Here is a 12,830-nt window from a genome sequence, read left to right as displayed (position 1 = left end):
TACTGGCTTCGAATTATCCATGTTGAATCTTTCCAAAACCTTACCAATGTAAGCAGCTTGCGAAAGATACAATTTTCCTGCCGCCTTGTCACGCTCGATTCTCATGCCCAAAATTTGATTAGCCTCTCCAAGATCTTTCATGGAGAATCGTTCAGAAAATTGCCTTTCCAACTTATCCATCTCCTTTTGATCACCTCCTGCGATCAACATATCATCAACATATAATAACAGAATAAGATAGCTCTTGTCAAACCTCTTGTAGTAACAACAATGGTCAGCGTAGCATCTTTTATAGCCAATCTCCATCATGAATCCATCAAACTTCTTGTACCACTGCTTTGGAGCTTGCTTTAAACCATACAAGCTCTTCTTCAACTTGCATACAAGGTTTTCCATTCCTTTTACTATGAATCCTTCAGGCTGTGTCATGTACAACTCATCCTCCAAATCACCATGAAGGAATGCCGTCTTTACATCCATCTGATGTAACAATAGATTTTCTGCAACTACCATACTCAACACGTATCGTTGCTCAAATCCCTTGACAACCAGCCTAGCCTTGTAGCGCTTGCTACCATCAGCTTCACCTTTGATTCGATAGACCCACTTGCAATGCAATGCCTTTTTCCCTTTAGGAAGTTCCACAAGCTCCCATGTGCCATTTAGGAGAAGAGAGGCAAACTCGTCATCCATGGCAATTTTCCACCTTCGTTTATCAGGGCGTTCTCCTGCCTCTGCATAACACTCGGGCTCACCACCATCAGTAAGTAACAAATAGAAATTAGAGGGCGAGTACCTATCAGGTGCACGTCGCTCTCTAGTCGATTTAGGCAGCGGAATAGTCGGTGGTGGAGTGCTTGGTTCTTCTTCAAGCACCTCTTCAGCATTCTGACTCTCCTTGCTCCCACTCGAGTTTGAGATGTCTAGCTCGACCACTTGTGGCTCAGAACTGCTGGGACTTGACGCCTCCAATCTATCCTTGTACAATACCTGTTCATTGAAGATGACATCTCTACTGCGAATAACCTTACGGTTCTGCTCATCCCAGAGTCTATAACCGAACTCATCGCCTCCATAACCAATGAACGTACACTTAATAGATTTAGCATCCAACTTACTTCTCTCAACGGAACTAAGATGAGCATAAGCAACACAACCAAAGATGCGTAGGAAAGATAGATTTACCTCTTTTCCTGTCCAAACCTCCTCGGGTATCCGAAACTCCAAGGGAACTGATGGACCTCTATTAATTAGGAATGCAGCTGTGTTGACTGCATCTGCCCAAAAACTCTTTGGCAATCCACTTTTCAACCTAATGCATCTTGCTCGCTCATTCAACGTTCTGTTCATGCGCTCTGCGATTCCATTCTGCTGTGGAGTTCCTTTCACAGTTTTCTCCATGCGGATTCCATTCTCGGCGTAGAATTCCTTGAACTTTGCAAGTTCATATTCTCCTCCATTATCGGATCTTAGACACTTCACCTTCATCCCGGTTTCAATTTCAACAAGGGCTTTCCATTTCCTGAAAGCATCAAACGCATCGGATTTACTCTTCAGAAAATAAACCCATAGCTTTCGAGTAGAGTCGTCGATGAAAGTCATATAATATTCAGAGCCTAGGGTTTAAGAGGCAGAAATCACGATGGGGATCGACGAGAAAATTGCTGTAGAGAAGTTCGATGGATCTGATTTCGGATTTTGGAAGATGCAGATTGAGGATTACCTGTACGGTAAAGATCTCTGGAAGCCTTTAAAAACCAAACCCGAAAAGATGGAACATGAGGAGTGGGAGCTACTGGACAGAAAAGCGATGAGCGCGATTAGGCTATCGTTGTCCAAGGATGTGGATTATCACACGACTGCAGCAAAGTCGACAAAGGAGATGATAAAGATCTTGGAGGACATGTATCAGAAACCATCAACGGCAAACAAGGTACATCTGATTAGACGATTGTTTAATTTTAGAATGCAAGAGGGAAAGCTGGTGCAACAACATCTCAACGAGTTCAACATGATTACTTCGCAACTGAACTCGGTTAATATAAAATTCGATGATGAAATTCGTGCCCTGATTTTGCTATCGTCTCTACCTGAGAGTTGGGCTGGCACAGTGACAGCAGTTACTGCTGCAGAGACAAAACTAACAGTTGACAGAGTAAGAGATCTGATGATTGGTGAGGAAGTTCGCCGGAGAGAATCAGGATCTTCTACTTCGGGATCAGCACTGAATACAGAATAGAGAGGCAGATCGAAGGGAAAGCAAAATCGTGGAAGATCAAATTCCAGAGGAAGGAGTCAATCTAAGAAGGATTTGGATAAAGTTAAATGCTGGAATTGTGATGAGTTTGGGCATTTTAGAAATCAATGTGAGGCACCGAAGAAGTATAATAATAAGGATCAGAAGGACAAGAAGACAACAAACGCTACCATGTCTGATGACGATGGCGAGGCGTTGGTCTTGAGCGTCAGTAGTCCGATGGAATCGTGGGTATTGGATTCTGGGGCGTCGTTTCACTCCTGCAGCAATGTGGAGATAATGGAAGACTACGTTTCTGGCGATTTTGGGAAGGTACATCTGGCTGATGACGAGCCCTTAGATATCGTGGGAAAGGGAAACGTGAAGGTAGTGACGTCCAATGGATCCGTAATAAAACTGAATGGAGTCAGACACATTCCTGGATTGCAGAGAAGTTTGATTTCGATTGGGCAGCTTGATGCAGAATGGTACACCGTGACGTTTGGCTGCAACAATTGGAAGATTACCAAGGGAGCTATGATAGTAGCTCGAGGTAAGAAGGAGGGTACGTTGTATACCACAACTAACTCCAAAGATTGCATTGATATTGCAAGTGAGGCAAATAATGCAGATTTGTGGCACTGTCGTCTTGGCCACATGAGCGAGAAAGGGATGAAGATAATGTGCTCAAGAGGTTTACTGCCTGGCTTGAAAACTGTTGAAGTTGGCCTGTGCGAGGATTGCGTGTTTGGGAAACAGAAAAGGGTGAGTTTCTCAAGAGGAGGCAGAAAATTGAAGACACAGAAGTTGGAGATGGTCCACACTGATCTATGGGGACCAGCACCTGTGAAGTCCCTAGGAGGCTCTGAATATTATATGACTTTCATCGACGACTCTACTCGAAAGCTATGGGTTTATTTTCTGAAGAGTAAATCCGATGCGTTTGACGCTTTCAGGAAATGGAAAGCCCTTGTTGAAACTGAAACCGGGATGAAGGTGAAGTGTCTAAGATCCGATAATGGAGGAGAATATGAACTTGCAAAGTTCAAGGAATTCTGCGCCGAGAATGGAATCCGCATGGAGAAAACTGTGAAAGGAACTCCACAGCAGAATGGAATCGCAGAGCGCATGAACAGAGCGTTGAATGAGCGAGCAAGATGCATGAGGTTGAAAAGTGGATTGCCAAAGAGTTTTTGGGCAGATGCAGTCAACACAGCTGCATTTCTAATTAATAGAGGTCCATCAGTTCCCTTGGAGTTTCGGATACCCGAGGAGGTTTGGACAGGAAAAGAGGTAAATCTATCTTTCCTACGCATCTTTGGTTGTGTTGCTTATGCTCATCTTAGTTCCGTTGAGAGAAGTAAGTTGGATGCTAAATCTATTAAGTGTACGTTCATTGGTTATGGAGGCGATGAGTTCGGTTATAGACTCAAAGCGGACAATATCAAACTAATGTTGCAGTCGACGATCCTAACAAGTGGTATCAGAGCCCAGGTGGCTATGGGTTGTGCCTGGATGAGCCCCGGTTAGGGTTGTGCACGGATCGTCGACTGCAATATTAGTTTGATATTGTCCGCTTTGGGTCACTCCCAAAAGGCCTCAAACTAATTGGGGTTGGACATGAATTATATACACCTTCCAACTTCCCTCCTCATCCGATGTGGGATGGGTTTGTAACCCAACAAACCTCCCCTCAAACCGAGACCACATCGGGAACGCAGTCGACACAAACATGGGTCGTTCCAACCCTGGCCCCTGGGTCATCCTGGGCCCGACTCTAACCCGAGTCCTTCAGGGCCCGACCCTAACCGGGGCTCATCCAAGCACAACCCATAGCCACCTGGGCTCTGATACCACTTATTAGGATCGTCGACTGCAACATTAGTTTGATATTGTCCGCTTTGGGTCAAGCCCGCATGGATTTGTTTTTGGGTCACTCCCAAAAGGCCTCAAACTAATTGGGGTTGGACAGGAATTATATACACCTTCCAACTTCCCTTACTCATCCGATGTGGGACGGGTTTGTAACCCAACAAGTCTCTATTACTGCATTTTCGAGGAGGAACATAAAGAGCTTCTTGAACTCTTCCCTACCATCCACGTCCTCCATCATGATCTGAGCGATGTCCTTTGGTGTCATCTTAAAACGTCCCTTTTGACACCTTACAGCAACAATGTCATTGAAGGCGAAGTTTCTCTGTTTGTCCACTGGTCTTGATATGGGTCTCGGCCCTCTTGGAAAGCCCAAAGTCAGATGGACATCTTCCTCATCGAGGGTTAGGCTCTCACCCCCCGACAATTGTATCTGGCACCGTGCTAGATTAACAGAGTTCAGAACCCAGTAGGCAAGGTAACCGGTGATCTCCTTTATGTCGAAATGCAGTATAGAACCGAAGCCAATTTCTCTAACGGCTTCCTTCTGTCTTGGAGTAAGCATTTTTAGGCAGTTTAGAAACTCCGATGGGGTTCGTCGACAATATAGATGGTCGACCTTCCCCCCCTCGGTTTTTTCTGCTCACCCTCTTCTGGAGCTGTACTTGGCCCGGCCTCGGCTAATCTTTCCCTGAATTTATGCGCTAGGGCAACCGAAATTACATCGTCTACTGCTTCGTCGATGTCCAGTCGTAGCTGCTTCTCTGTTGTGGAATCATCAACATACAACATCAGAACATTATTATAACGAACATAATAATGCATAATATTTGATACATAATGTATACTACTAGTTAAAGAATGCACAGATTCATTCAAAGAATGCACCAAGGAATATTATACAAGCATATTTGTGAGTTGTGGTTTTCACCATTTAACCTATGTACACAAGCAGTCTAATAATGCCCAATGCCTGGTAAATAATGTAAACTACTAGCTGCATAATGTACATATTCAATCAAATAATGCACATAAGTATATTGCATTCACCATTTCACCTGTCACTCTGCAAGCAGTCAAATAATGCCTAATACTTGAAAAACAATGTATACTACTGGATAAATAATGTACAGATTCAATAAAATAATGCGCACATGAATACTGCATTCACTCAAACACTCATGTACACAAGCAGTCAAATAATGGATACTACATGATAAATAATGTGTAACCATTATTTAATAATGAACCCAAGCAATCAAATAATGCACAGAAGAAATTTACATTCACCCATCCACCCATTTACAAGATCTGTCGAAGAATGCACAAAGGAATACTAATTTATGTATAACTACTGTAGGAATTCTACATGCAAATGAAATAGATTGGTTACCTGCTGCCTGGGTAGGTTGAGCTCTTGATGGTCGGCCTCGTTTCGTCATGTTAAATCTGTGAGACGAACCACAAATCAAATCCCGAAAACATTTCATCTAAATAATCGCACAATCCACAATTGTAAACCAGTAAATAATTACACATTCCACATAAGACAAAACCCTAACCAAAACGAAAACCTATTTGTGATAACATAAAATCGCGTCCAAGGACAGGTAAAAAACATTGAATTTTTGGATGTAAATTGGGGAATCGACTAGTAGACGGTGAATATCGGCGTTTTACAGTTGCTATTACTAAAAAAACTATTGCCAACCCTACCTTGTCGACGACTTCAACAATATGGTCTCGCGCTACGGGAGTTCGATTTGGACAGTGAAACCAACGGAAAACGATCACTTTTTGGAGATACTCGGTTGCTTCCACTGGCGGCTAGGGTTTGGAGAGTGGTGGAATTTTGGGAGACGAATTGCAGAGATGTGACTTGAGGGATAGACGTTTGGAGTGAGAGTGAGAGTGAGAGTGAGTAGATGGAAGGTTGTATCAAATCCCGCTTAATTTTCGCTCCTTCCATTTTGGGGGGTTTTCAATTGTGTTGTTTTACTAGTTTACCTTATAATGCACAGAGTCAGTGGCGGATACAGAAATTTTACTCTGGGGGTACAAAATTGTACGGCAAATAATCACATCACCTATTAAAAATAAAATAATACTCACTATAAAAAAATTCGCCCACCCAATTTAGTTGAGTCGTGTTCCTTTTTTAGATGTCTCGACTTAGTAAAGTCGTTTTTTAGTAAAAAAATAAAACATCTAGTCACTCTTACTTTATTTTGTATAATTTTATAATCTCTCTTTGACTCTCTTACTCTATTCTCTTTTTTATTTTATTTTATCTTCATTTATTTTGTATAACACAAATTTTTAATTTTTATGCCTAAAAGAACGCTTTAATTAAGTTGGGACGGAGAGAGTAGTAGCGTAACCAAATTAACAAGCTTCATTCGAAAAAATGACTACTATATCCACAAAACAAAATAATAAAAAATAAAGTACTACAAAAATGTACACGCAGTCTGGAATTATTTTAAAACAATCATACTAAACCATTAAGAATATTATTGTAATAAAAAATAAATTGCAAACAACTATCACATAAGAATATAATTCAAAGAAAAATGCTATAAAATGCCATATACAATTAAGATTGAAAAAGGAGGTGGTATAGCTAACTGAAAAGAAAGTGGCGGCAGGAAGAATCGAACACAAGCTCGAAGGAAGGTGAGTGGAGCGCTCAACCACTGGACCACTAATGCTATTGTTTAATCTTACTACCATTATGTATTAAGACAGCAAAATTTGGGGTACAGTCGTAACCCTTTGCTCCCATGTGGCTCCACCACTGCACAGAATCCACCTATAATGCAACACGGGATAAAAAATGGGATTTCATCCTGTCCCTCCATCCACCACATCTAATGGTCCAAATTAAGAAGAGAGTTTAATCTAAGGGAGCAAAAGGAGATTAATGCTCCTATATATATATATAATCTTTAAGAATTAACTGTTGGTAATATACTGTTGGTTTGAGTTTATAGTAATAATTTTTGTTGTAAAATAATAAATTTGATAGTTATGAGTGGTAAAAGTAAATATCCTAATTTCAAACAGCATAAATGTCTGAATATGATAAAATGAATACAATAAATAAACGAATCAACTAAAATGTATACGTGTGGACGTGTGGTTATTTCCCCACACACTAACACTCAAATAAGACCGTAAGGAAATAAAAAGAATTAATATATAGAAATATTGTGCTAATTAAATACTTTTATCCCATGTGCTCTTGGTCCATCATTAAATGTCTCATTTTTCTTTTCCGTCTATCTGTTAATAAGTGTACCCTACATTCCACTAATTCATTCTACACATATTTTATTATAAAACTAATATATAAAAGTAGATATCACATTCTATTAATTTTTTCTACCTACTTTACTTTATAAAACCAAACAATTTCTTAAAACTAATGCCGGTGAGACTTTTAATCATGGAGGGGGAGCGTATCAAAGTAAGACAAGTAACTGTTGACAGAGTCTGACTGGTCAATCAACAACAATCTTGAAGATTATTCATTGAAAACTATACCTTTCAATCAGAAAAATAAGATGATGGTTCAAGGCACAGCACGACTTAATTATGGATGGTTCTAAAAATGAACTAATTATCATTATTCTTTCACATTTCTTGATGAGGAGTACTGGACTTGTGTTTGTGATACGATCCCCTTAACATCTAGGAAATCTCAATTATTTAGTATCTTTTGATTCGCCATATCTTTTCCATATCTTAGTTTTCTTATTCAATAAGTTAGGGTAGTATTCTACTATTATAAATAGGAGAGCTTGTTATCATATTTAATCATCCAACAATGAATCAATGAATATTATTATTTTGGCCGAATGCCCCGAGTTATGCTTTGAATCCGTAATTCCCTACGCTACCTGCTGCCCGACGGAAGGTCTCCGCGCACAGCCGGAACGTATATCTGATTTGTAGCCGTTGCCCGACGGGTTGGAACCCGCGCACAGCCGCCCAGATCTTTATCTCCGCCGACCCTCACGGGTGCCGGATTATCTTTATCTCGTTATTGTCCGTTTTATCGGATCGTTAGGGATTTAGGTCCTTAACAACTGGTGCTTTCATCGTGATCTTACCCTCCCACCATCTCGAACCGAAGCTACACCCCTGCCCGTCGGAAAACATTCCGCGCACAGCAACTGCTTTGGTTGTCGAGTCCTGCCTGTCCGCCGAGCTCTAGCCGCCGGACAACTCTACTTCTGCAACGCCCGACGGGAAGGATTCCCGTGTGCCGCGTCGAAGTCAGACGATCATCATCCACCACAGCCACGCCTCAGTCCGTCAACATGTCATATGACTATCACCGTCGTCAATACGACCCTCCTCAGGTCGCGCAGCAGTTACATCCTTACCAGCCGGTCCGACCACGACGTGCAACCTGCTGGGACCCTCCGGGCAGCCGCGACCCACCGGGTATTCCGCCCTATGATCAGCCGCCACCCAAGTACAGGCGTGAACCCTACGGTCCGCCGCAACCTCACCAAATGGGGTCTATCCAGACACGCCGCCCCACCTGTTGGGATCCTCCCGGTACCCGACCACTACTGAGTTTCCAACCTTATGACCCACCACAGTCAAGGCAGCCTTCTTGTTGGGAACCACCGCCCCACCGTGCATCGCAACGATACTCGGATTATGAACCCGTTTCCAGTAAACTAGATCGCGTTTTGGACAGATTGGACAGATTCGATGCTTGGAGAGACGACACAGATCGCCGCTTCGAGAATCTTGAGACCGAATCTCCTTCCGGTTTCGACGACGGCGATGATTGGGATTATAAGGATGTGCGTCGGCAGAGATCAGGAGATAGGGGTTTGTGCGGGAGAAACCCTAGCGGGGGCTTTCGCGAGGGCCCACATGAGGACAGGGAGCGACGCGATAGCGGGGGTCGTAATGGACTGGGATGGACCACGCAAGGTAACCGCCACCCAAGCCAGCAGTTTGGGGGGGTCGATCAGTCTTATGATCGTACGAAGCCGTGTTGGGATCCACATCAGCTATATCAGGCCAACACACAGGGTTTCGACGGACAACAACGGGTTAAGATGGAACCACCTCAGGCCGCTACCGGCTTGGGTCAGTCCACAGGTTCAGGGGGTTGCAACGGAGAACGGCCGCGACCCGCGGTGATTCGGGTATCACAAGCGGAAAAGGCTGAACGAGGCCGTCTGGGTTTGTGTTACTATTGCCCCGAGAAGTGGATTATAGGGCATGTGTGCAAGCAGAGATTGCTCTGCTACGCTGATGAGGATGAAGAGAATATTGATGACGATAATCTAGTTGAGGATGTTCCCGACAGCGTTGCTCACAATGGGGGTGCTAATCTTGTTGTACCAAATTACGAGTCCCTAGAAGAAATCGTCGAGACCGACAATACGCAGCTGCAAGTGCTCGTCGGGGTATATGATGAGAAGATTGATGAAGAGGAGGAGACATTGCTAGAAGATAAAGAGAAGGGCAGTATGCTTTTTATGGACTCTAAATCCGAGACAGAAGTGGAAGATGTATGTCGCGATGATGCTTCTAATTCGGATACTATTGGTGTATCGATTTCATCTATTGCCTTGCTGGGTGAAAAGCATGGAGTTGAGGAGGATAGAGCTGTAAGTCCGGCAGACTACCAGGTTTCAGTTTCTAAAGAAATATATTGGTCGTGCAGCTCCGATGTGAATAGCATCCTCTCAACAGCGCCTCTGTCTGCTGCTACATTATTGTCAGATGTCGACAGGGATTTCAAGTGTTTGCTGCAGGGACATACACAGGACGAGTGGGACATCTGCTTGGTAAGCAATCATTCCGTGCAAGAATATAAAGGGAGACATTTCGTTGTTCGATACGTGTTTGATCCAGGAGGAGACGCCTTGCTAAAGCTTTTGCTTTCAACTCTCGTCAATGGTTCGTGGTTCCCACCTTGAGGACAAGGTGAATTTCAACCGTGGGGGAGTTGATACGATCCCCTTAACATCTAGGAAATCTCAATTATTTAGTATCTTTTGATTCGCCATATCTTTTCCATATCTTAGTTTTCTTATTCAATAAGTTAGGGTAGTATTCTACTATTATAAATAGGAGAGCTTGTTATCATATTTAATCATCCAACAATGAATCAATGAATATTATTATTTTGGCCGAATGCCCCGAGTTATGCTTTGAATCCGTAATTCCCTACGCTACCTGCTGCCCGACGGAAGGTCTCCGCGCACAGCCGGAACGTATATCTGATCTGTAGCCGTTGCCCGACGGGTTGGAACCCCCGCACAGCCGCCCAGATCTTTATCTCCGCCGACCCTCACGGGTGTCGGATTATCTTTATCTCGTTATTGTCCGTTTTATCGGATCGTTAGGGATTTAGGTCCTTAACAACTTGCATGTTGTATTTTGCAATGGTGGCTTCGAGCCCCATGTGGCAGGGGGTGGGTGTTGGGCTATGTGCACTATTGTTTTCAATCTTAACAATTGGTCTTTGTATAGTTTTTGGGCTGTTCTTCGGGTTTGATCGTTGAATATTTTTGAATCCGGCTTAATACTTTTGTACCACATTAAAAAAAACCTAACTTAATTACTTTTCTACCAAAGTAAAATAACAATATCCCTCAATTTAGAGTGAGAAGAAATCTTCTAGCCCTCCTACGAAGGCAGTAGGGCGTGTAAATGTAAATTTGTGTGCAACATAAACTTGTGTATGTAAATGGCAGTAAGGCAGTAATGAATCAAGTTGATTTCGTGACGGAGCATTCCCTAAGAGTTAATGGAAAATAAGTACTCATATCCGCGCGTAATTAATTCATTAATTCACAAATCACTGAGCCCTAATTCTTGAACTATATGCATGATATAAAGGGAAAGTCACGCACATAAACAAGTTGGTGGAAGTTGAGGGATACAATTAAGTTTCTAAGACCACACAGTCACATGTTTTTCCATATATTATCTCCCCCTTCCCTTTCCCTTTTTCCCATCAAACCCAAAATACAAAATTTCAAAACAGATTTGCAATAAATCATACACTCTCTCTCCCTATATCTAGTAGGTAAAAGAGATGAATCTTGCCGTCACAATGTTCTTCTACTCCCTCTCTCTCCTCTCTCTACTCTACCTGATATGGCGATTCTTCGACGGCAGGAGACACCGCAACTGCTACATCCTCGACTACGAGTGCTACAAGTCGACCGACGACCGCCGTCTGAGCACGAAATTCTCCGGCGAGGTGATCCGCCGCAACAAACACCTCGGGCTGAACGAGTACAAGTTCCTCCTGAAGGCCATCGTGAGCTCCGGCATCGGCGAGGAGACGTACGCCCCGAAGATGGTGTTCGATGGGCGCGAGGCCTCCCCGACCCTCCGCGACGGCCTGGTCGAGATGGACGAGTTCTTCGACGACAGCATCGACAAGCTCCTCACCCGCACCGGCATCCACCCCGCCGACATCGACGTCCTCGTCGTCAACATCTCCATGCTCGCCACCGTCCCCTCCCTCTCCTCCCGCATCATCAATAGATACAAGATGCGGGAGGATGTCAAGGTCTACAACCTCACCGGCATGGGCTGCAGCGCCAGCTTAGTCTCTGTCAACATCGTCCAGAATGTTATGAAAACGCGGAGGAACATTCACGCCATGCTTGTGACTTCCGAGTCGCTCAGCCTCGGCTGGTACACAGGCAACGACCGTTCCATGATCCTCGCCAACTGCCTCTTCCGATCAGGCGGCTGCGCGATGATCCTCACTAATAAACCCTCGCTAAAGGATAAGGCCATGTTCAGGCTGAGGACGCTGGTGAGGACGCACCACGGAGCCAGAGATGAATCGTATGACTGCTGCGTTCAGAAGGAAGACGAGAAAGGGTTTATAGGGTTTCATTTGGGGAAAAATCTGCCAAAAGCGGCGACGCGCGCTTTTGTTGACAATCTGAAGGTGATGGCGCCGAAAATCCTCCCGATCCGCGAGCTGGCCAGGTTCACGGCGCTGCTGGTGGCGCGGAAGGTGCGGCAGAAGTGGAGCAAGGCGGGAGGCGGAGGGGCGAGGCCGCTCATCAACTTCAAAACGGGGGTGGATCACTTCTGCCTGCACACAGGGGGGAAGGCGGTGATCGATGCGATCGCGCAGAATCTGGATCTGAGCGAGTACGACGTGGAGCCGGCGCGGATGACGCTGCATAGGTTCGGGAACACGTCCGCGAGCAGCTTGTGGTACGTGCTGGCGTATATGGAGGCCAAGAAGCGGCTCAAGAAGGGGGATAAGGTGTTTATGATCAGTTTCGGGGCGGGTTTCAAGTGCAACAGCTGTTTGTGGGAAGTGATGAGGGATTTGGATGGGAGGAACGTGTGGAGTGAGTTTATTGATAAGTATCCGTTGAAGGATCTGGCCAATCCTTTCTTGGAGAAGTTTGGATGGCTGCATAATGAGGATCCCGATACCTTCTACGTCCCCGATGATTACCAAATACCCGATTAATTAGTTACTTCTTTGGTTTTACTTTCTGTGCACGTGTTTCGTGATTCTTCCATAATTCATTTTGTTTCGTTTGTTTTTCTCTTTCTTGGAGGTTTTAGACATCCGATTTAGAGATACAATTGTTGTTTAATTAGACCTCAAAATTATTGTATCCTGTTTCAAAAATGTTATGTATACGATTAAGAATACTAAATGCATGCTACATGTCTCACTTTATATATATACATCGCT

General features: G+C 44.0%; 1 protein-coding gene across 1 annotated transcript; it reads left to right on the top strand.

Moving 5' to 3' along the window:
• The first annotated feature begins 11,033 nt into the window (after window positions 1-11,033).
• Window positions 11,034-12,830, top strand: LOC121745298 (3-ketoacyl-CoA synthase 12-like). The gene has a single exon (XM_042139145.1). It carries the CDS (start codon window positions 11,187-11,189, stop codon window positions 12,597-12,599), a length of 1,413 nt encoding a protein of 470 aa, XP_041995079.1. The 5' UTR covers window positions 11,034-11,186; the 3' UTR covers window positions 12,600-12,830.

The sequence above is a fragment of the Salvia splendens genome, chromosome 8 (assembly GCF_004379255.2).
Source record: "Salvia splendens isolate huo1 chromosome 8, SspV2, whole genome shotgun sequence".
Classification (NCBI taxonomy): domain Eukaryota; kingdom Viridiplantae; phylum Streptophyta; class Magnoliopsida; order Lamiales; family Lamiaceae; genus Salvia; species Salvia splendens.
Note: the sequence above shows the minus strand (reverse complement) of the source record. Positions and strands in the feature narration are given on the sequence as shown.